The sequence below is a fragment of the Eleutherodactylus coqui genome, chromosome 1 (assembly GCF_035609145.1).
Source record: "Eleutherodactylus coqui strain aEleCoq1 chromosome 1, aEleCoq1.hap1, whole genome shotgun sequence".
Lineage (NCBI taxonomy): Eukaryota > Metazoa > Chordata > Amphibia > Anura > Eleutherodactylidae > Eleutherodactylus > Eleutherodactylus coqui.
This window is the reverse complement of record NC_089837.1, coordinates 442,826,186-442,852,004: the sequence shown is the minus strand read 5'-3', so window position 1 is coordinate 442,852,004 and position 25,819 is coordinate 442,826,186. Positions and strand designations below refer to the sequence as shown.

The 25,819-nt window shown below is 45.3% G+C and overlaps 1 protein-coding gene across 3 annotated transcripts in view; it reads left to right on the top strand.

Annotated features, from left to right (window-relative positions):
- NBEA (neurobeachin) overlaps positions 1-25,819 on the top strand; it is a 673,719-nt gene that overhangs the window by 468,764 nt on the left and 179,136 nt on the right. For all 3 annotated transcript variants that reach the window (XM_066582838.1, XM_066582846.1, XM_066582830.1), the window contains exon 40: positions 24,273-24,409. In XM_066582838.1, coding sequence (XP_066438935.1) covers positions 24,273-24,409 — 137 coding nt within the window. The remainder of the gene's footprint in view (positions 1-24,272; positions 24,410-25,819) is intronic.

Below are 25,819 nucleotides of genomic sequence, written 5' to 3'. Positions count from 1 at the left end.
TGATTCGTGGAGTTCTGCACCAGTGTCTGGTACTGCTACTGATCCCCATTCACTTCCAAGGATTGGATCCCCACCGATCACAACTATTGGCCTATCCTAGCTATGCAACGACAACATTAAAGGGATTTCCAGTGACTGAGAAAATAAACTCTTTAGACAGGAAATGTTGTAAAATAAAGAAATATGCTATAATCGCCTCCATAAGTGGCCCCCGATCCAGGAGTCCCTGTCCCTGATGCTCAATGAGTGATGCACATAATTTACGAATATTTTGTACACACAGGCTTTTGCCACAGGTGCCACTTCAAGTATTGTAATGCTATAAAGCTCATGAACATGGCAAAGCTGAGTGCTCAGACATAGTATGGCTGCACAAAGAACCATCCCAGGAGCCTCCGGTCCCTGTTCAACATTTTTATAAATAATCTAGAGGAGGGAATTGAGGGGAAACTAATTAAGTATGCCGATGACACAAAGCTAGGAGGGATAGCTAACACTAGAGAAGAGAGTGAGCGGATTTAAAAAGACAAGCTTGAACAGTGGGCGGCGACTAACAGAATGCTATTTAACAAGGAGAAATGCAGAATGGGAGAGATTGAGCAAAGCAGCAGCACATGGGAAAAAAACTTTGGTATACTAATAGATCACAGACTGAACATGAGTTAACAATGTGATGCAGCAGCCAAAAAGGCAAACACAATCCTGGGATGTATTAAGAGAAGCATAGAGCTAGATATGTGAGATAATTATCCCCCTCTACTCTTCCTTTATAAGACCTCATCTGGAAAACTGTGTCCAGTTCTAGGTACCCCGCTAATAAAAAAAACCCCCAAAAAACATTGACACACTGGAGCAAGTTCAGAGAAGAGTTACCAGGATGGTAACTGCAAATCATGTCCTATGAGGAACGGTTAAAGGATCTGGGAATGTTTAACTTGCAAAAAAGAAGGCTGAGAGGAGACTTAATAGCTGTCTACAAATATCTGAAGGGCTGTCACAGTGCAGAGGGATCAGTCCTATTCTCATTTGTACGAGGAAAGATTAGAAGCAATGGGATGAAACTGAAAGGGAGGAGACACAGATTAGATATTAGAAAAAACTTTCTGACAGTGAGGGTGATCAATGAGTGGAACAGGTTACCATGGGAGGTGGTGAGTTATCCTTCAATGGAAGTGTTCAAACAAAGGCTGGACAGTCATTCTTCTGGGATGATTTAGTGAATCTTACATTAAGCAGGGGGTTGGTCCATTTTAACTCTACAATTTTATGAACAAGCTGCAGTGCTCATGTGTCATTGATTGTGCTCATGGCCATTCAACCAATCACAGGCTACAGCAGTGAATCAGCCATAAACAGCTTGTGACCACTGAAGACTGTGATTGGCTGAGCTGTCATGTGCACAATGAACAGCATGTGATCACTGCAGCTTCTACCACAGTATTGCACAGGTGATGTAATTATTGTCGGTGCCTCAGACATTGCCACAGGCTTTCTTACTATAGAATATTTTAAAAACATGACCCTGCTGGGGCCCCTGAGTACTAGAGTTGTGCAGCCCTGTTTTACCACAATCAGAGCAGCAGGGACCCGAGGGCCACTGAAGGAGGAGAGTACGGCTTATATTTTTATTTTACAACATTCCCTGTCCATTGTTTTCAGTTCCAGAAAATGCCTTTAGCAAAGTGTTATTACCAAGAATAGTTATGGTGAGAAAACTTTTAAAGTTTGATGTTTACTTATTTAGGATCATTTGAGTTCTGCAAATGTATTCCACTCTATGTAACTGGTAACAGCTTAAGGTTGGAAATAATAAAAGCAAAACCCCCTCTATAGCAACCTTTCACTTACATCATGTAAGGTGTAGCCTCTTAACCCTTTGCAATCAAATTTTGGATTCAGAGTTTCCTAGGGGGCTTTCTCTTTCTGCCATTATACAATGGCGCCATCTGCTGGCTAGAGCCAGTACTGTGGTATGGGACATGCTGGAGACGCCCCCAACAACAGAGCGGCCAGTAATATACAGTAAGAATACCCTGCCGGACGTCTTCCGACATGAGAGCTGTACAGCCTTCAATCAGAATGTCTTTAGACGTCATACAGTGGATTGGAAAGGGTTACCGTATTTTTCGCTTTATAAGATGCACTTTTTCCGCCTCCAAAGCGGGGGGGGAAAAGTTCCTGCGTCTTATAAAGCAAATGTGCCGAAAATTCGTTTCGATCGCCATTTTTAGCGCGATCACGAATTTAACGCGCGAACGCAATTTATTTTGCACGATTGCGCGTTAAACTCGCGATCGCACGAACAAATGTGCGACCAGTCTCCTCCCCACTGCTGCTCATACATACTTCTGATTGGTCGAGAGCGCCGGCGGGTACTTCTGCTGCTCCCCACTCCACCAAACGGCTTCCTTCCTCCTACTGCACACACGCGCTGCTGTGATATGGAGCGCCGTTTTTTCAGACCTCTGCTGCTCCGTCGCCCGGCACTAACCCTGCGCTGTCCCTGGGTAAGTTCAAATTTTTTTCCCCCTATTTTCCCGCTCTAAAACGGGGGTACGTCTTATAGACCGGTGCATCTTATAAAGCGAAAAATACGGTAATCTTTGTCCAGAGATTCTATACTTAACAAGCTAGTGGTTGGGGTAGTCTGAGATTTACCCAAGGGTGCATACACACCTACACACCAACACCGACCAGGTCCCGAAAATGTTTTACCAGACCAGATTAAGATGCATTAGCAGGCACTACAGTGTATTCAGAAAGTCTTCAGATCCTTTCCACTTTTTTTTACATTTTGTTATGTTGTGGCCTTGCGCAAATTTAAAAAGGGATCATTGGGGGGACATTTAAGAAGGCTTCTACGCCAGTTTTCTGACATAGAAAAGTTGCTAAATTTTGCGCAAGGGCAGGAAATGCCAGACTTAGTAAATTTCCCTCCCTGTCTTGTTGAAAGATGAACCTTCTACCCAGTTAGAGGGGTTTTTTGTGCTCTGAATCAGGTTTTTATTAAGAATATCTCTGAACTTTGCTCCATTCAGCTTTCCATCAACCATGACCAGTCTCCCTATCCAAGCCCCTGAAAAACTCCCCCACAGCAGGATGCTTCTACCTCCATGCTGCACTGTAGGGATGGGGATGGGCAGGTGATAAGCAGACCTTGGTTTCCTCTAGACTTAACTCTTGAAAATTGAGGCCAAATAGTTCATTTTTGGTTTCATCAGACCAGAGAATCTTATTTCTCACAGTCTGAAACCTTTTAGGTGCTTTTTAGCAAAAGCCAGGCAGCTTTCACATATCTTTCACTGTGGAGATGCTTCTTTTTGGCCAGTATGACATAAAGCCCAGATTGGTGAAGAGCTGCAGTGATCGTTGACCTTCTGTATGTTTCTCCCATCTGCACACGGGATCTTTGGAGCTCTCTGGGTACTTGGTCACCTCTCTTACCAAGGCCTTTCTCCCCTGATTAGTTTGGTCGGTTGACCAGCTCTAGGAAGAGTCTTGGTTGTTTCATACTTCTTTCAGTTAAGAATTATGGAGGCCGCTGTGCTCTTGGGAACTGTCACTGCAGCAGAAACTTTTATATAGCCTTCTCCAGATCTGTGCCTCCACACTAATCTGTCTCTGAGCTTTGTAAGCAGTTCTTTTCTCCTCTTGGCTTGGTTTTGGCTTTGATATGCCTTGTGAGTTATGAGACCTTATATAGACAGAGAAGTGCATTTTAACATGACTAGATTGACCTGATCAAAAATGAACATAAAATGTTTGGAGAAATGGCTGTTGTGAATCTCCACCTCTCTGTCTCTCCATGCCACTCTTCTCTCTCTCTCTCCCTCTCTCACCATGGCGCTGCTCTCTCTCCCTCTCTCCATGGCGCTGCTCTCTCTCCCTCTCTCCATGGCGCTGCTCTCTCTCCCTCTCTCTCTCCATGGCGCTGCTCTCTCTCCATGGCGCTGCTCTCTCTCCCTCTCTCTCTCCATGGCGCTGCTCTCTCTCCCTCTCTCTCTCCATGGCGCTGCTCTCTCTCCCTCTCTCTCTCCATGGCGCTGCTCTCTCTCCATCTCTCTCTCCATGGCGCTGCTCTCTCTCCATCTCTCTCCATGGCGCTGCTCTCTCTCCCTCTCTCTCTCCATGGCGCTGCTCTCTCTCCCTCTCTCTCTCCATGGCGCTGCTCTCTCTCCCTCTCTTTCCATGGCGCGTCTCTCTCCCGCTCTCTCCATGCCGCTTCTCTCCATCTCTCTCCATGCCGCTTCTCTCCATCTCTCTCCATGCCGCTTCTCTCCATCTCTCTCCATGCCGCTTCTCTCCATCTCTCTCCATGCCGCTTCTCTCTCCATCTCTCTCCATGACGCTTCTCTCTCCCTCTCTCTCCATGACGCTTCTCTCTCCCTCTCTCTCCATGACGCTTCTCTCTCCCTCTCTCTCCATGACGCTTCTCTCTCCCTCTCTCTCCATGACGCTTCTCTCTCCCTCTCTCTCCATGACGCTTCTCTCTCCCTCTCTCTCCATGACGCTTCTCTCTCCCTCTCTCTCCATGACGCTTCTCTCTCCCTCTCTCTCCATGACGCTTCTCTCTCCCTCTCTCTCCATGACGCTTCTCTCTCCCTCTCTCTCCATGACGCTTCTCTCTCCCTCTCTCTCCATGACGCTTCTCTCCCTCTCTCTCCATGACGCTTCTCTCCCCCTCTCTCTCCATGACGCTTCTCTCTCCCTCTCTCTCCATGACGCTTCTCTCTCCCTCTCTCTCCATGACGCTTCTCTCTCCCTCTCTCTCCATGACGCTTCTCTCTCCCTCTCTCTCCATGACGCTTCTCTCTCCCTCTCTCTCCATGACGCTTCTCTCTCCCTCTCTCTCCATGACGCTTCTCTCTCCCTCTCTCTCCATGACGCCTCTCTCTCCCTCTCTCTCCATGACGCCTCTCTCTCCCTCTCTCTCCATGACGCCTCTCTCTCCCTCTCTCTCCATGACGCCTCTCTCTCCCTCTCTCTCCATGACACTTCTCACCTTGTCCCCCCCCCCCCCCCACACACACACACACACACACACATCTTCCTCTTATAGCCAGCAGGGATGTTCATAGACTCGCAACAAATCTCCCTAATGGCGCTCCCCGCTATACTTAACATGGGAAATTTGATGTGGACTGATGAGTCACTCAATGTACCCACCTCAAATTTTAGGATTTTACGGTGGTGATGAGGATCTAAGGAATCAAATGACACTAAAATCATCCTCCTAGGGTGAGGCAAAGTGCTCAAAGAGTGGTGCAAGAAAAAGCCTGTAGGCATTTTTATATTGGATATCCAATCAACGGAATTTGCCACAGGTGGACTCCAATCCAGGTGTAGAAATATCTTAAAGATGATTAAGTGTCAAAATAAAGGATCTGAATGTCACTGCAAAATGTTTTTAGTTAGAAAAATGTTTACAAAGATTTCTAACATTCTATTTTCACTTTGTCATTATGGGGCATTGAGTGCAAAATGATGGGGGAAAAAAACTGGATTTTCCTCTTTTTAAATTCACACAAGGCCACAACATAACAAAATGTAAAAAAAATGAAAGGGTCTGAAGACTTCTGAATGCATTGTACATATAAATGAACACCGAAATACGTTGTTACTGATAAGATGCACTATGTAATAATGTCTTCTGTTATGTATTTGGGTAACTACACACAAACATAATAACCATTAATATAATAAGTTTTTCTCTAGCTAAGAGAGGCCATGCACATCAGATGTATATTGGCTGAACCCGTTTATTTTGGTGGGATTGGCCAATTATCTACTGTGTATGGGGACAGTTGAGGGCTTCTCAACTGTCCCGTGATAGCAGATGTCGTGATCAGAATCAGCCATTTGGATTTTAACTGCCCAATCCTTTTATTTTCGGGAAGATAAGCCCCTGTGAGAGGTGTCTTGGAAAATGCTTTCTTATCTCATTACTCTCAGCACATGCACAACCAGTGAAGCGGTGTTGGTCAAGATAGCTTTCAGCTGACCACTGTCTAATGTGTATACCCACCCTTTGGCTCAACAAGACACAATTGATGACTTTGTGCACCAGTATGGCATCCACAGCCTTAAGGCCCATTTAGACTGCCGTATTTTTAGTCTGTGAGCTTTCCGTATATTTCATGGCCAACACACAGACCTATTATAACCAATTAGGCTATACACGTGTCCTTTTATAACATGGACTTATGGAACATGCTGCAATTTTTATTTATTTTTCTTACATGTCCTATTTTCTTATGTATCATGGACGACAATTAGACACCTCAATGTATACTGCCCGCAGGGAGTCAACAACGCATGGATATGTGTCCATGTTCTATCTGCTGTGAGTTCCATCTGAGAATCTTGGGCGCAACTTGTATACAGCCATGTGAATCTGGCCTAAAACAACCATCACAGTGAGACATCAGAATGATGCACAAAGATAAAATATTCTTCTAACTTGTTAGCTGGTGTATCTAGAGTTGACTGCCCACATGCATGACTTTCTCACTGGAGATCGTTGGCTCGGGCATTGTTACAAATAAAGAAAGATATTCCAGTGTGAGGAATAAAATCCAAGACCTTATTTGACTCAATCAAAACACAATTGATGGCAAACAAATTCTGGGTTCACATGCTTCTCCTACGCGTTTCAAACCAAACAGTTCTCACTCATGGCAGGATGCGCCTAATGCCAGAAATGATCTCATAGAAAATAATGGGATTGTCTCTGCCAGCCGTTTCCTTCCAGAATTTCTGTACCTTGGCAGAGGGAAATTACAATGGATTACTGGAGAACCTTCTTAACATACCTTTTTTTTAATGCAACCCTGATACATAGAAATGAATTTAGAGATGAGCGAGCACCAAAATGCTCGGGTGCTCGTTACTCGGGACGAACTTTTCGCGATGCTCGAGGGTTCGTTTCGAGTAACGAACCCCATTGAAGTCAATGGGCGACCCGAGCATTTTTGTATTTCGCCGATGCTCGCTAAGGTTTCCTTGTGTGAAAATCTGGGCAATTCAAGAAAGTGATGGGAACGATACAGCAACGGATAGGGCAGGCGAGGGGCTACATGTTGGGCTGCATCTCAAGTTCACAGGTCCCACTATTAAGCCACAATAGTGGCAAGAGTGGCCCCCCCCCTCCCAAAAACTTTTACTTCTGAAAAGGCCTCATTAGCATGGCATACCTTTGCTAAGCACCACACTACCTCCAACAAAGCACAATCACTGCCTGCATGACACTCCACTGCCACTTCTCCTGGGTTACATGCTGCCCAACCGCCCCCCCCTCCCCCCCACAGCGCACACCAAAGTGTCCCTGCGCAGCCTTCAGCTGCCCTAATGCCACACCACCCTCATGTCTATTTATAAGTGCGTCTGCCATGACGAGGAACCGCAGGCACACACTGCAGAGGGTTGGCACGGCTAGGCAGCGACCCTCTTTAAAAGGGGCGGGGCGATAGCCCACAATGCTGTACAGAAGCAATGAGAAATATAATCCTGTGCCACCGCCATCAGGAGCTGCACATGTGGGCATAGCAATGGGGAACCTATGTGCCACACACTATTCATTCTGTCAAGGTGTCTCTGCATGCCCCAGTCAGACCGGGCTTTTTAATTCATAGACACAGGCAGGTACAACTCCCTATTGTGAAGTCCCTGTCGACCGACAGCATGGGTGGCTCCCTGGAACCCACCGGCGATACACAAAAATATCCCATTGCATTGCCCAACACAGCTGAGGTAGTAATGTCGTGCTTAATGCAGGTGGGCTTCGGCCCACACTGCATGCCCCAGTCAGACTGGGGTTCTTTACAAGTGGACACATGTAGGTTAAACTCCGTGTGCACCTACAGCATGGGTGGCTCCCTGGAACCCACCGGCGGTACACAAAAATATCCCATTGCATTGCCCAACACAGCTGAGGTAGTAATGTCGTGCTTAATACAGGTGGGCTTCGGCCCACACTGCATGCCCCAGTCAGACTGGGGTTCTTTACAAGTGGAATCAGATGCATTTAGAATTCCCTGTGGACCCACAGCATGGGTGGGTGCCAGGAAGCCACCGGGGGTACACAGAAATATCACATTGCATTGCCCAACACAGCGGATGTAACGTCAGCTGTAATGCAGGTGGGCTAAAAATTCATTTGATTACACTGTAGGCGAGGGCCCACAAAAATTGCTGTATCAACAGTACTAATGTACATCAAAAAAATTGGCCATGGCCAACCAAGAGGGCAGGTGAAACCCATTAATCGCTTTGGTTAATGTGGCTTAAGTGGTAACTAGGCCTGGAGGCAGCCCAGTTTAACTAAAAATTGGTTCAAGTTAAAGTTTCAACGCTTTTAAGAGCATTGAAACATATAAAAATTGTTTAGAAAAATTATGAGTGAGCCTTGTGGCCCTAAGAAAAATTGCCCGTTCAGCGTGATTACGTGAGGTTTCAGGAGGAGGAGCAGGAGGAGGAGGAGGAGGAATATTAGACACAGATTGATGAAGCAGAAATGTCCCCGTTTTGGATGGTGAGAGAGAACGTAGCTTCCATCCGCGGGTGCAGCCTACGTATTGCTTACGTATCGCTGCTGTCCGCTGGTGGAGAAGAGAAGTCTGGGGAAATCCAGGCTTTGTTCATCTTGATGAGTGTTAGCCTGTCGGCACTGTCGGTTGACAGGCGGGTACGCTTCTCTGTGATGATTCCCCCAGCCGCACTAAACACCCTCTCTGACAAGACGCTAGCCGCAGGACAAGCAAGCACCTCCAGAGCATACAGCGCTAGTTCAGGCCACGTGTCCAGCTTCGACACCCAGTAGTTGTAGGGGGCAGAGGCGTCACCGAGGACGGTCGTGCGATCGGCTACGTACTCCCTCACCATCCTTTTACAGTGCTCCCGCCGACTCAGCCTTGACTGGGGAGCGGTGACACAGTCTTGCTGGGGAGCCATAAAGCTGTCCAGGCCCTTAAAGACTGTTGCACTGCCTGGGCTGTACATGCTGCTCGATCTACGCACCTCCCCTGCTACCTGGCCCTCGGAACTGCGCCTTCTGCCACTACCGCTGTCGGATGGGAATTTTACCATCAGCTTGTCCGCCAGGGTCCTGTGGTATAGCAACACTCTCGAACCCCTTTCCTCTTCGGGAATGAGAGTGGTAAGGTTCTCCTTATAGCGTGGGTCGAGCAGTGTGTACACCCAGTAATCCGTCGTGGCCAGAATGCGTGTAATGCGAGGGTCACGAGAAAGGCATCCTAACATGAAGTCAGCCATGTGTGCCAGGGTACCTGTACGCAACACATGGCTGTCCGCTCTAGGAAGATCACTTTCAGGATCCTCCTCCTCCTCCTCCTCCTCCTCAGGCCATACACGCTGAAATGATGACAGGCAAGCAGCATGGGTACCGTCAGCAGTGGGCCAAGCTGTCTCTTCCCCCTCCTCCTCATCCTCCCTATTGCTCCTCCTCCTCCTCCTGAACGCGCTGAGATATAGACAGGAGGGTGCTCTGACTATCCAGCGACATACTGTCTTCCCCCGGCTCTGTTTCCGAGCGCAAAGCGGCTGCCTTTATGGTTTGCAGGGAACTTCTCAAGATGCATAGCAGAGGAATGGTGACGCTAATGATTGCAGCATCGCCGCTCACCACCTGGGTAGACTGCTCAAAGTTTCGAAGGACCTGGCAGATGTCTGCCAACCAGGCCCACTCTTCTGAAAATAATTGAGGAGGCTGACTCCCACTGCGCCGCCCATGTTGGAGTTGGTATTCCACTATAGCTCTACGCTGCTCATAGAGCCTAGCCAACATGTGGAGCGTAGAGTTCCACCGTGTGGGCACGTCGCACTGCAGTCGGCGCACTGGCAGATTAAAGAGATGTTGCAGGGTGCGCAGGGTGGCAGCGTCCGTGTGGGACTTGCGGAAATGTGCGCAGAGCCGGCGCACCTTTACGAGCAGGTCTGACAAGCGTGGGTAGCTTTTCAGAAAGCGCTGAACCACCAAATTAAAGACGTGGGCCAGGCATGGCACGTGCGTGAGGCTGCCGAGCTGCAGAGCCGCCACCAGGTTACGGCCGTTGTCACACACGACCATGCCCGGTTGGAGGCTCAGCGGCGCAAGCCAACGGTCGGTCTGCTCTGTCAGACCCTGCAGCAGTTCGTGGGCTGTGTGCCTCCTATCTCCTAAGCTGAGTAGTTTCAGCACGGCCTGCTGACGCTTGCCCACCGCTGTGCTGCCACGCCGCGCGACACCGACTGCTGGCGACGTCCTGCTGCTGCTGACACATCTAGATTGCGAGACAGAGGTGGAGGAGGAGGAGGAGGGTGCTTTAGTGGAAGAAGCATACACCGCCGCAGATACCACCACCGAGCTGGGGCCCGCAATTCTGGGGGTGGGTAGGACGTGAGCGGTCCCAGGCTCTGACTCTGTCCCAGCCTCCACTAAATTCACCCAATGTGCCGTCAGGGAGATATAGTGGCCCTGCCCGCCTGTGCTTGTCCACGTGTCCGTTGTTAAGTGGACCTTGGCAGTAACCGCGTTGGTGAGGGCGCGTACAATGTTGCGGGAGACGTGGTCGTGCAGGGCTGGGACGGCACATCGGGAAAAGTAGTGGCGACTGGGAACTGAGTAGCGCAGGGCCGCCGCCGCCATCATAGCTTTGAAAGCCTCCGTTTCCACAACCCTATACGGCAGCATCTCAAGGCTGATAAATTTGGCTATGTGGACGGTTAACGATTGAGCGTGCGGGTGCGTGGCGGCGTACTTGCGCTTGCGCTCCAACACTTGCGCTAGCGACGGCTGGACTGTGCGGTGCGAGACATTGGTGGATGGGGCCGAGGACAGCGGAGGTGAGGGTGTGGGTGCAGGCCATGAGACGGTCGTGCCTGTGTCCTGAGAGGGGGGTTGGATCTCAGTGGCAGGTTGGGGCACAGGGGGAGAGGCAGCGGTGCAAACCGGAGGCGGTGAACGGCCTTCGTCCCACCTTGTGGGGTGCTTGGCCATCATATGTCTGCGCATGCTGGTGGTGGTCAGGCTGTTGGTGGTGGCTCCCCGGCTGATCTTGGCGCGACAAAGGTTGCACACCACTGTTCGTCGGTCGTCAGGCGTCTCGGTGAAAAACTGCCAGACCTTAGAGCACCTCGGCCTCTGCAGGGTGGCATGGCGCGAGGGTGCGCTTTGGGAAACACTTGGTGGATTATTCGGTCTGGCCCTGCCTCTACCCCTGGCCACCGCACTGCCTCTTGCAACCTGCCCTGCTGCTGCCCGTGCCTCCCCCTCTGAAGACCTGTCCTGTGTAGGCGTTGCACACCAGGTGGGGTCAGTCACCTCATCGTCCTGCTGCTCTTCCTCCGAATCCTCTGTGCGCTGCTCCCTCGGACTTACTGCCCTTACTACTACCTCACTGCAAGACAACTGTGTCTCATCGTCATCGTCCTCCTCACCCACTGAAAGGTCTTGAGACAGTTGGCGGAAGTCCCCAGCCTCATCCCCCGGACCCCGGGAACTTTCCAATGGTTGTGCATCAGTGACGATAAACTCCTCTGGTGGGAGAGGAACCACTGCTGCCCAATCTGAGCAGGGGCCCGAGAACAGTTCCTGGGAGTCTTCCCGCTCCTGAGCATGTGTCATTGTAGTGGAGTGAGGAGGCTGGGAGGAAGGAGGAGCAGCAGACAGAGGATTCGGATTTGCAGCAGTGGACGGCGCAGAACTGTGGCTGGACGATAGGTTGCTCGAAGCACTTTCTGCCATCCACGACAGGACCTGCTCACACTGCTCATTTTCTAATAAAGGTCTCCCGCGTGGACCCATTAATTGGGCGATGAATGTGGGGACGCCAGAAACGTGCCTCTCTCCTAATCGCGCAGCAGTCGGCTGCGACACACCTGGATCAGGAGCTCGGCCTGTGCCCACACCCTCACTTGGCCCTCCGCGTCCTCGGCCGCGTCCACGTCCTCTAGGCCTACCCCTACCCCTCAGCATGCTGTATTACCAGTGATTTGATTTCCCAGGCAGGAAAGAAATTGGCGCAAGGCTGCACTCAACCGTAGCTGGTTGCGTCTGATTTTTTTAGGTTCTCCACGCAGCACACACGTACCCAGAGCCCTTAGGACTCACAGAGGCAGGGCAAATATACTTTTTTCCCTTTTGTTAAAAAAGAAAAGGCCCACTGCGTCTATTCAATGACTAATAACTGTGTTGTGGCCCTGCCTACACAATTCTTTCCCTGCAGTATCAATGGAGGGTGCAATGCTCTGCACCGCCGATTTTGAGGAAAAAAAAAAAAAAGCAACACAGCTAACAGCAGCCAGCACAGTACTCTACACAGTTAAATGTGGCCCTAGAAAGGACCGTTGAGGTTCTTGAAGGCTACACTCACTCCTAACACTCTCCCTGCCTAAGCACCACTTCTGTCCCTAATACCGGGTGCAATGCTCTGCACTGCGGATTTTGAGAAAAAAAAAAAAATTTCTCCACTGCTAACAGCAGCCTGTACACACGTAGATGTGGCCCTAAGAAGGACCGTTGGGGTTCTTGAAGCCTACACTCACTACAAATACTCTCCCTACAGCAACTCCAATAGAACAGCACTTTCCCTCAGCTAACTCACAAGACATCTGTGGCGAGCCGCGGGAGGGGCCGACTTTTATACTCGGGTGACATCTGATCGCCCCAGCCACTCACAGCAGGGGGGTGGTATAGGGCTGGAACATCACAGGGGGAAGTTGTAATGCCTTCCCTGTCTTTCAATTGGCCAGAAAAGCGCGCTAACGTCTCAGAGAGGAAACTGAAAGTAACCGGAACATCGCGTGGTACTCGTTACGAGTAACGAGCATCCCGAACACCCTGATATTCGCACGAATATCAAGCTCGGACGAGTACGTTCGCTCATCTCTAGAAATGATACAATATACTAGTTATACTGTTTCATCTGAGAATAGTCTTAAGATGTTACTCAAGGTCATCGCTTGCTGTTGTCCATAACCGAAGACAAGAAATTGTAGCCATTGTTTCACATACGGTAACTCTCCCAGATTTCTGATTGACAGATCTGCCCAGTTATTTCTTGCACCGTTCATGACTTCGGAGACCAAGTGCAATTGGATCTTTCATTCAGGAATCTAGGCAAGTGCCTGGTGTTATAAACTGGTACTAGTGAGTCTCAATTCATAGCAGTGCTGGTTGAGGTTTACTAGTAACGAAGAAATTACCATATTTATTTCTACAAGATTTTTTTTTTTTTAACTGTAAATGCAAAGAAAAAGGAAAATCTTGTGAGCGTCTGGAGACGTTCTCTCTTCTGTAAGGTGTTAGTCTGTTACCCAGAGTCTGTACGGCCTCTATTAACACCTTCCTGATGCATTCTCTAACACTGCAGCATTACTTGGCATATTAGGTTATTTTAATGCAAAGAAATTATCATTTTTCCCTAGCACAAATCTAGTTAGAAAGAAATCCTGTCATTTCCATGTAAATTGCATCTCTCCACTTTACCGAGTGACAATCCAGGTAAGAGGGATGTCAGCGCGGAGATCCCAGCTTGATCCATTGCCCAAGGCTGACAAGATCCCATAAGACCACAAAATGAAAAGTACATTGTGGTATTTGGAGCAGAAGAGATCAGTGAGCTGAAAACTCACTCCGTTATATAAGGAGAGATATTTTTACCTGCATATACCCTAAATAAACGCAAAGCTGCAATTCTTGCTGGTTTCAATGTCTACAAATATGGAGAGAATGGCCTTCAGATTTCTATTTACGTGTTGTGTGTTTTATTGGCTTCTTTGCTCTTTCCATTAATAGTACGGTACCCTGAAGGACAAATGAATAATTGTTAACTCGCAACATTCATTTTTCACTTTCCAAATATAGAAATGCCATTAAAATCCATTTACATAAGTCATTTCAGTACTAATTGGGGACATTTTATTAATACTGGTAGTCCCCTAGTGTAACTGCGCACAGCCTGCCAGATGCTGTCATTTATAACCCATGCTAATAACACAATGGGCCTCGTTTATTAAACCTAACAGTAGGACTGTCCTTGTTATCCAATGCAACCAATCACAGCGCAGCTTTCATTTTACAGGTTCAGCAATGAAGCCTGAGCTGTGATTGGCTGCCATGGGCAGCAAGGACAATCTTAGTGTTAGACAGTTTTGATAAATTAGGCACATGTACAGATGCAGCAGATTTTATCTGGTCTGGGATATCTTGTTACAGAAAGTTAGCTTAACTTGAGCCGTTAAAGAAAAAACTATTGTTCTCTAAAACCTTTGTAAGGTAATTGAAAACTTTCTGTGCCACAGCTGACCCTATCAAAGTGTATTGGACATCATGTTAAACTTTGCTGCATCTGTCTGCTTTATCAATATGGTACCGGTATGGGAAGTGATTTTGATTTTCACATTTGACATAAAATTAAAGGGAACCTGTCAGCGTTTTCTACTAAACTAACTGCATGAGCAGACGGGCAATTAGAGCAATGTCCATAGGTTTCCTTTTAAAAGCATTCCTCCTGTAAAAGATGTTTTACCATTTCCCGCGTTGTATGCTAATGCTCGCTGTCTCGTCCGGTGGGCGGACCTCATCTTCTGGCCAGAGTTTTTTTGGCTGTTGAGTACCCATGTCCTTCCCAGTGCACTTTGATTTCTTCCATACGTACTGTACTGGAAGCTTGCAGACTGCGCATGCACAGATGGGAACAATGACCATTGAAGCAAAATCGCACAATAAAAAAGTGCAAGAAAGTTGCAAGTGGCAGTGATGTTTTTGCGAAAGAAAGCAGCGTGGGCGCTCAAAAATTACAGGAAAAATTTTTTTCTCGCGGTGATATCGCGATCGCCAGCGTGAAGGAGCCCTTAGGCTGGAGCCGCATATAAAATGTTCTTGTGGCAGTTCTTGCTGTAGTTATTTGAGCCAAACATGGGACTGGGCACAAATATCCCTGCTTCCAGGTGTTCTGGGCTTTTCCATCTTTTTGGATCCACTTCTGGTTCAAGAAAACTGCATCTTAAACTTCCACAAAAACGTCATATCTGAGTCAAGTCTAATGGTTTTATGTTATTAAAGCTTCATCATTTTAAAATGTAAACTATAGGGTACGGATCCGCTACGGAATTTACATAGTGAATCCTCAATGCAAAACCTGCAACTAATAGTGCAGATTTTGTTGTAGATTTTGGTGCAGACTTGCTGTGGAATTTACTGTGTGCATTACTAAGTGTGAGATCGGCAGCAAACCATCAATATGCTTCTGATTTAACATCTCATGACTGTGCCCTAATGTAGCAGAGCCAACCAGCCAACACTGAAGAAAGTAATGGCAGGTGAGCATCAGTCATGGCGATGAGATAGATATAAAATATAAATCCAAAGCACAAAAAGTACTAATGAAGAATACCTATGTTCTACCTCTTCAGCTACAGATCTCGAGAGAGAGAGAGAGAGAGGAATATTCTCATCTGGGCCCCCAGCCTTGACATACATCACCTTTTTCTTGGCGACTGCATCCGAGAAGTGCCTAAATGTTACAGAAACAGCCAGGCGCTCCATGCTACGCTGTTTCCATATCTTCCATAGAAGTGAATTAAACTTACATAAACAACATAGCACCGTGAGCTTCACGGTTTTCTTAATTTGTGAGATGCGGAAATGATGTAGCTTGCTATGCTATACTCTATATGGAAGTCCCATTAACTTCTATGGGGTGCATGGAAACGGTGTAGCACCCTGCTTGGCTGTTGATGTAAAAAACGCAGCTACCTCTCAGTCAGGATGCGGAAACTGTGTGGCAGGTTAGTGCCTGAGAGGGGGGTCCGACGTGTATCAGACCAGCACTAGCCTGTCATTCTTTTATTTGTCAAGACCTGGTTTAGGAGGTCATATATGATACCAGTCCAAATAAAAGCATACACTATCCCAGCAAAAGGAATGGAGAGAAATGATTCTTGCTCAGATATCCAATTAGGACACTTGTGCAAGAATAATTTCCCTCCACTCATCCTGCAAATATCTGGTGAGGTCTCTCGAAGAAGATAGATCAGCCCTATTTTCATTTGCACAAGGAAAGACTAGAAGCAATGGCATGAAACTGAAAGGGAGGAGACACAAATCAGATATTAGAAAAAACTTTCTGACAGTGAGGGTGGTCAATGAGTGGAACAGGTTACCACGGGAGGTGGTGAGTTCTCCTTTAATGGAAGTGTTCAAACAAAGGCTGGACAAATATCTGTCTGGGATGATTTAGTGAATCCTGCACTGAGCAGGGGGCTGGACCTGATGTCCCCGGAGGTCCCTTCCAACGCTACTATTCTATGATTCTATGGAAGCTGATCGTATTTCCTGACTTGGCATTCCTGTTCATCTTGAAGATGTTCCGTAGGGTTCAGGTTGGGACTCTGTACAGCTCAGTCTAATCATGGAACATCCATATCTTCAAACCAACATTAAACAATGTTGGATTTGTGACAAGCCCCGTTGTCTTACTGGAAATATGGCTGACCATTCCCAGAGTATCACCACATTGTCAGCAGCACATTATTGTCTACAATGTCAGGGTACACCTCCACGTTCATGGTTCTTCCGACTACAAACAGCAGACCGGGACCATGCCATGTAAATCATCCCCAGACCATAACAAAACCTCCACCGTACTTAACTGTTGGCACAACATACATGGGCAGAAGCCATTCCCCAGTCATCCTCCACGCCCAGGTACATCCATCTGATTTCAAGTTGGAGCAGTGTGATTCATCACTCCATCAAACATTCTTCCATTTGCTTAACTGTCCACTGACCACGCTCCTTGAACCATTGTAGACGGGCCGATGCTTGTTCTTCGGGATGGACGACTTGTGTGCAGCAGCATAACCTGTATATCCAATGTTCCATCACAAACTATGGCTGACATCTCTAGGGGTCTGCATCTTATGTAGCATGGGTTAGCACATGTGACCTGCTAATAAGACACGATCCGTGCTACTGAGAGGGGTGTCCAAATACTTTTGGTGGGATAGTGTATAACTGAGCATATGTGATCACATGATGATCAGACTTTGGTTTTCAGGCAATTTTGACCAATTTACCACACTCTTATCCTCACTGGATTCAGACTTGGGGAGCCTTCACACTGGCGGTAAAATTGCATGACTTTCGCCAGTATGAAGGAGCCCTTACTGGAGGAGCAGTTTGGCATCAATATGACCGAAATTCTTGCTCTGTCCATAGAATATGAATACACTGGATTGTCTGAGAAGTTGGACAGTGTGTCTTCTGACTGGTTCAGCTCTATGCTAATTTTCCCATGCTACTCCTCCGCCCCTTTAAGGGCCCTTCACACAGACTCTGCATTACTACAGTGCTGTAATGAGGGGTCTTTAATGTCCCCAGGACACATCTGCTCTAATATGATAATGACCCGTTCACGGTGTAGGCACCAGGTCACTGCACAATGCTGGTTGGATCCTCTGCTGTGTGATGTGGCCCCTAATCTTACTAAAATCTCATTATCACCAGATTTTGGAGTATTAAATTTGCCTCCGACTTGAAATGCAGCAGAAGTGTTCCGCATCAACAGAAGCGTATGCAGAAAGTTTCATTTGGTCACGGGGCGGAAAAAAAAAATTTTTAATGGTAAAATGTTCCTTAAGATGTGATAATAATTAAGTGGCAACAAGGAAAATCTGTACTAGCTTGATGATACTTAATGTAAACATTCTAATATGGGATGTGAGGAGAGCAGAGCATCTCCCAGAGGGGATTATGACATAATCCTCTCTCTATAGCTGGAGTGGATTAACTTCACATTCTCAGAGGGGTTTGTATGCTCCTTTTGACTGCGACAAGGCGTCCTTCCTCCTCAGACATGCTTTACTAGAGTCATGCAAATTCAAGGAGGAATTGTAATAGACCTCTTCTTCTCCTTCATTTTATCCTGGCATATACAGTAATACCAGTGTTGCATAATGAAAATTAATCATCTCCAGATGCTCTCTGTCTGTCCCTCCAGAGGTGACATAAGCCGTAACAGGTCTGGGGGTGTTAATGAATGAGCACTAAGCCTAAAGCACAAAGCTTATAAATAGAGCTGCTAATGTCATCCACACGTACACTGAATGGCCACTTTATTAGAGATACCATCTAGTAACGCATTGGACCTCATTTGACCTAAGCAACTGGTGTGGTGTCTATAATTATCAGAGGACTAAGGGTTTGGCATTACCTCCATCATTACCCCAACTTCACTAGCCTGAACTGTCTACACCTGACAGGAAGGGTTCATCGATTCATGCTGCTTGTGCCAAATTCTTACCTTCCCATCCGCATGGTGCAACAAAAATCTGGATTCATCGGACAGGTGGTGATTTCCACTGCTCCGTGGTCCAGTTGTTCTGTAGTTTTGCACACTGAAGTCTTGTCTTTCTCTTTTGGTCATCTGCTGTTATAACCCATCCGTGCTAAGCAATAATGAGTTGTGCATTTGGACACATTAGTTGCAGCATCAGCAAGGCATTCAGCTACAATTTCGTTGAATGTGCTCCACCTGTTCAGCAGAGCAATTCTTGACATCCTCCTCGGACCCCTTCTATTGATGTTATTTACCTCCACGGGATCTCCTCTCACTGGATGTTTTCATCGATCACACCAATCATGGTATACCTTGCATATCGTTGTGTGAACTTTCCCACTCACGTTGGCAGTTTTTAAAATTTTGGACTCAGCTAGTCTAGAAGCAGGGACTCGTTGGACATCGTTCAGATAGTTTAATTTTCTCATTTTAATGTGGATTTACACTGAAATTGAACCACAGAAAATGTAATCAATCTTATGCTGCACTCCGGAATCACGTCATTTCCGTCTCTAATAAAGTGGCCACTCAGTGTATGTATGTGCGTTAAATGTTTCTTGAGGCTCCTAAAACTGGAGATAATAGGAACTAAGCTAATGAGGGGCAGACATTTTCATAATTACATTAACCACTATAGTCAATGTCTCACCAGCCTGAAACACCTGCTAATAGATTGTATTCAACCACACAGCATCTGTAGTCAAGGCACAGATTTAGGCTAGATTTAGTGTTCCTTTAAATGACGTCCAAGCCCTGGAGCGGACTGTATATGCCATTTGAATGAGTTAATGGTGTGGTCACAGTGAGGGTGTTTAATGTGCCTGGGAGGGGTTAATGCAATAGGCTTAGTGCAGGCTGCACCTGGCCATCTGTGCTACTCCCTATGCATACATGTGATTGGCACCAGCTAAACTGGATCACTTGCCCCCTTCCACTGCCTCTGGGGGGGTCTGTATACCAGGAACAACATAGTATCCATAGCTGTAATGCAAAGCACAATGTCTCTATAGCCCAAATGCAACATTGGCCGCCTCCTTTCTATCTCAGTGTCACCTGGGCCCACATTATACTCATGTATATAAAGCTATGTACAGGAAAAAAAATTGCAGCATGTCCTATTTTGCAGCAATTTTTGTAAGAAAATTGCCTATTCAAGTTAACGTGTGCATTTAGAAAAACAATCAAACGTTGTGTACTTGTATGATGCGCGTGCAATCTGGTTTCAATGTATGTGACTATGAAGTTATGAGAACCAGGATGTGCAGAACCTCTGTGTTCCGTGTAAAAAAAAAAAAAAAAGAATGCAAAATGCGTGTGAAAAGCGCATTAAAATTGATCCGATTTTTCAAGACCCAAAAAATCGAGGGTGATTTTTCTGTGCAAGTTCTTCCTGAGATGGACAGACATTGTACACGAAAAGAACTCCTTCATTTGAATGGGTTAATTAACACAAGCAATTTCTCTCTGACCAATAGCTTGAGTTTAAAAAATAAAAATTGCTACATGTCCTATTTTTGTGCGTTTTTTTTTTTTAAAGAAATGCCAATTATTTTCTATGGGAGCTTTTTTTTAAAAAAAAAAAAAAAAAAACCACATTGCAATCCTATGCCATGTGCTTTGTGAGTGTGATGTGTTAATGCAGGTTACTATGGGAGCCACGTGCGAAAAAGGAACCGAAAAGTGCAGAGCAGAGAAAACCGTGCAATAAAAAACGTGAAAATTGCATGGAAAACAGTCCGTTTTTCACTGACCAAAATCGCACTACTCTGTGTAAAAAACAACTATCAGTTCTAAGCTCGTTCCTCAGTATAAGCCTATTGATAGTTTCTATATAATCTCATGGCTGCTACTAGATACTATTCCCGATTGTTAGTAAATAAAGCGGTGTTGTATTGTGTCACCCTCTGCACTGTTTGTTATACTGTAATTGATAGAACATCTAAGACTGGTGACATTGTTACTCCTACAAGTACTCCTCGCCCTCCGCTGCTGCTCTTGTCTGAGCAGTCATCTCTATGGATATGCAGTCCTGACACTAATCTCTGCAGGAGGTACAAGTATACGGGGCTGTTCCCAGGTGTGGAGCTTATTCCCCACAGGATTATGTGCTCGGAGGACATGGAGAGACGCTGTGTGCTTACACATCCAGGGAGCTTCAAGAAAGGGGAAAAGCCTTTTTATCTGCCCCCCCCCCCCCTCTGAATTTCCCCCCTTTTTTGCAGTTGAGGGGAGAATACTATCAATGCTCAGGCAGCACTCAGACTCTTATTTGCAGAACACCTCCACTGTTGCACAGCTTACATGTGTGTCTTTCCCTTATGGAGAAGACTCTGGTTTGGCTTCTCTCCTTAGTCATGTTGCAAGGCCTATAACAATGTTAAAGGGAATCTATGTAGATATTAGATAGATGGATGTGTGGGTAGAATTAAACTGAGATGGTGAAACATTTTTCTAATGTTCTTATTTTCCGATTGTAGGTTTTTTAAAATACTATTGTCTGTATATGACTATTGCAGCGGCCATGTTGCCTGGGCTGCAGTTAACTGTATTTAAAGGGGTTGTCCCGCGCCGAAACGGGTTTTTTTTTTTTTCAACCCCCCCCCCGTTCGGCGCGAGACAACCCCGATGCAGGGAGGTAAAGAAAGCTCACCGGAGCGCTTACCTTAATCCCCGCGCTCCGGTGACTTCTCTACTCACCGCTGAAGATGGCCTCTTCCTCCGTGGACCGCAGGGCTTCTGTGCGGTCCACTGCCGATTCCAGCCTCCTGATTGGCTGGAATCGGCACGTGACGGGGCGGAGCTACACGGAGCTACACGGAGCCCCATAGAAGACTGCAGAAGACCCGGACTGCGCAAGCGCGGCTAATTTGGCCATCGGAGGGCGAAAATTAGTCGGCACCATGGAGACGAGGACGCCAGCAACGGAGCAGGTAAGTATAAAACTTTTTATAACTTCTGCATGGCTCATAATTAATGCACAATGTACATTACAAAGTGCATTATTATGGCCATGCAGAAGTGTATAGACCCACTTGCTGCCTCGGGACATCTCCTTTAATTTGCTTTACAGAAGAACTCATGGGCCATTCCCTCAATGGAAAGGAGTGGACCCATTGAACTCTATGTGAGAGTGTTGTGGGCATGCTCTTGGATCTGCACAGGGAGGGGGAGGGGGTGAGCTGTGACCACCACCTACTGTCAGTGGTGGATCATGTGTTATCTAGATATTGGTGTTACCTGTCATTGTAATGCTGCTTGTGATAATGAAATGAGTGCTGAAGGCTTTCTCTACAGGAAAGAAAGTGTCAGACCATTATTAGGTTTAGTGTAAAAACTGCAGGATTATTTTTTTATACAGAGAGTGGCATCAAAAATGGAAAAAAATTACCGAAAATTCTTATTTTTATGTTAAACGTTTTCTGAAATTGGTCATTTTCTGATTACACATTCCCTTTAAAGGGTCAGACGTTGACTTACAGGGCAGCTACCTTCCAATGGGTGGCACTAGAGAGAGAATTTTCCAGCTTCCTGAAAGGACAGCTAATTTGCATAACTTTACTCAGTGAGCTTTGCATAGCCTATAAGACTTACTATGCCAACTTTGTACTCTGCACAAGGAAAAACCGCCCCCCCCCCCCCCATACACCCCTGGCCTACAACAACTTACACCTAATAGCCTTTTTAGCAATTGTTGCACAACTTTTATCTTCCTGCTGACTACAATTTTTGCACTACAGAAGGTTTAGGCAGTTAGTTATATTACAGCTCCAATTTCAATCCATGCAGGCCACAATTAGAGGGAGAACAAAAAAACACAATTGCCCAGGAACTGTTGGGCCTATGGGACCTCCGCTGCTACCAGCACTACCATGCAGCAACTTGGGACTTACCTACACATTATATGATGCTACGACTAGGGAGGGAGCCTCAACAACCTTGATCCAGCCCTGATAGTACATATTAGGGCTGGGCTCATACATGTCCAGCAATCTGGAAAGAGTGTAAAGACACTGAATGGAAATGCCAGATGGATACATTGCACCTGATGTCCCCTCTGGTGCTACATAGTCTCAGATATGGCATGGTCCTGGACCTGTCAGCTAGCCGAATCAAAAAACAAACAAACGCTGCCATCAACGTTTTTTGTATACAGCGCAGCCGCACAAATATGCCAGATCGCAGACATATGTAAACAAACCCTAAGCTGCTTGTACAGGCTACTGTCCAGAGCATTTTGATGTGACTTTCGCATGACAAAATATCAAGCCCAGCATGTTCTTAAAAGTCTGTAATGAAACTGTTGTAGGTTACGTTTTATGCAAACCGCTGTATTATGGATCTAGGTGGTACAGATATATAGTATGGCTCCCACAGATTACTTCTAGGTCCATAATGTACCACCACATGCCCCACATTTCATATCCTAAATTGTAGCATCTCCCATTATATTTCATTACGTATTCTCTCCCGAAAGCAATGCTTCCAAGGGAGAACACAATGCATAAAGGAGACATCATACAATATCAAGTGGAGTCCCTACTGCTCTGTAAGGCTGCTTCAAAGGAGCGTATAAAAACACGTCCGTAGTAAGGATCCGTTTATCGGATGTGTTTCAAAAGACATTCCATCCATCTGTCACCAGTTTTTAATCCGTATTCGCCTCTGTATTTTGCATTCTGTTTTATTAGGCACATACTGATCTATAGAAAAGAATTCAAATACAGAGGCGAATACGTAAAAAATAGATCGTGCTACATTTTTGAAAAACTTCTATAAAAATTACAGTCAACACGGATCTAATAGGGGGCAAAAATATGCTTGTCTGAAAACAGCCTAATAGGGAACTGGAGGATTCCTTGTGCAGCCATACTGTCCATGAGCCTCACAGCATGGCAGCACTTGAAGTAACAACTGGTACAAAATCCTGTTTGTAGAAAATGCTGTTTCTTTATAAAAGTACATGCAAAATGTGTTACAGGATGCTTTTTTAATGTAGCAATTGTTGCAAAAAACTGCTAATAAAATGCCTAAATAACTTCATAAAGCTTGGAGTTCATGAAAATTAATATATTGCTGTTAGTCAGAGTCTTTTTAGAACATGAAGTATTATTTAAAAATGCCTCCTAAGTGCAGATAGTAATAATGCTAAATAATGAGTGCACATAGTCATCATAAGTAATGGGCAGCACTGACTGAAGGCTACAGAGTATTCCTATCTATATGGCATCTTCCTGCAGGGGGTAATTATTAATAGTCTATTTCTCTGTATTAACATCTTATGTAATAAGTATTACTATTACCCATCTGGTTACTCTACTGAAAGAAGACAGCATGTGATCTGCAGTTCTCTCTATAGAAATGTGGCCCTGATACTAGCAGGAGATACAAATGTGCAGCAGCTCCCAGGTGGAGTCTATTCCCTGCAGGATCACACGCTGGAGATCTGGAGGGATTAAACGGGCTGCTTGCTTCACACAACCGGAGCTGCTGCACAGTGACAACCGTCATCCTATAATACACTGATCTGCAGATCTACTTCTATGTAGATGGCATCCATGTTTACATTATCTTGTTGCTGATCACGATATAAGTTATTGTATAGTTTACCTGTTGCATCCAGTGTAGTGAAGCTGCAGTATAAACCCCCAGGCCTCTCTCTATATTGTATATCTCGGCTGCAGCTCATATTGTCTGTCCCTTGTTTACTGGCATGACTGGCAGAACTACTTACATCTACATATTATTTAGCCTCTTCTGCCTTAGTTCATATTGCAATTGATAAAGTGCTATTTATACTAGTTATACATGAATAAATAAAGCAGCAATGTAGCTGTAAACGGAACAATACGAGAGAGCGAAAATGATTAGTGTGATATATTATTAGCGCTGGCCATAGGAAATGTAAGAGGCTTGATGTATGTGTCTGTGTTACAGGTCCTGTGGTACTGAGTACCCCTGCCCAGCTTATTGCACCCATTGTGGTGGCCAAGGGTACCCTCTCCATCACCACCACTGAGATCTACTTTGAGGTGGATGAAGAAGATCTCAGCTTTAAGAAGATCGATCCCAAAGTGAGTAGTTACTATACTGTGTGGGGAAATAGGTAGGAGAGGTATCGAAGTGTGACCTGATGTAGAGCACAGATAATAATTGCTTCTCTTGGTTGTGATATGATAGATAGATGATAAAAAAATTATAGATTAGATGAGAAGCAAAAAGAACGGGAATTATTTAATTATTACATGATTAGATGGAAGATATGAAGTGATAAACTGGTATAGTTAGGATGGTATTAGATAAAGCCAGACTTGAAAGATAATAGAGGGATTAGATAAATATGAGGTCGTAGATAGATAAATCTATATAGAGAGATACAGAGAGAGGGAAAGATATGGATAGATAAATCTATATAGAGAGATACAGAGAGAGGGAAATATATAGATAGATAAATCTAAGTAGATCGATAGATAAATCTATGTAGAGAAATACAGACAGACAAATGTATTCCTTTTAGAATATAATTATGTAATAGATGTTCTGCATGTTTGTGTCTAGCGGAGGATATGTGTATATATTACATTGGTTATTTCCCCCCTTTGTCTGCTCTGCTGTACATTTACAGATGTGCTACTAGATGAGTGATAATGTATCGCCAGCTTTTCTGACATGACTAAAAAAATAAGTAGCACATCTATTCATCAGATTTGAGACTAAACCTTTTGTATGTAGCCAGAGGTGACAAGAAATCTAATAAACCAAAACCAGTTATTGATCTTAAAAACCTGGAATATTTTAATAGAATGCTACCCCGGGCCCTGAATATTCTTCTGCCCTCCGAGTGACACATGACATGTCCAGCTCCTGGGAACCATGTTTAGCGTCAACAACCGAGAATAATGGATCTACATTCATTGACTAAAATGTTCAATCCTCTTATTTTTCATTGTTTTTATTTTCCATTATTCTAATATATTTGTGTGTGAGTTTATATAATACAGATGCCAATTTTTTTGCGGACATTTCTCTGAATTGATGCAAATATTACTTGTTTATACTGTACAATAATATAAAGGGAAAATATAGAAACCCGAGTATAAAAAAAAGATGCGAAAAGTGCAGGAAATAATTCAAGAATGTAACGAAATCTAAAAAATATAATTTTAAATGTAAGGAAACTAGATTATTAAATAAAGATATGGAGGCAGAAATGTAATTCCATACAGATAATATAGATTATGAAATAAATTATACAAATGAAAAGATGCCATAATATGTGTAAAATTTATGAATAATAGTTATTTTTAGCACAAAAAAAACTATATAGTATGAAATAAAATTAAAAATACGAAATGCATGTGTAGAAAATAAAATAATGCAGTCTTTTTGGGAATTTATGATTTACTGATATTTTATGGATGGGGTCTAGAAATCGGGGATTTGTCTTCCGAGGATTATAAGCATGTTCAGGTGTTAATGACCTC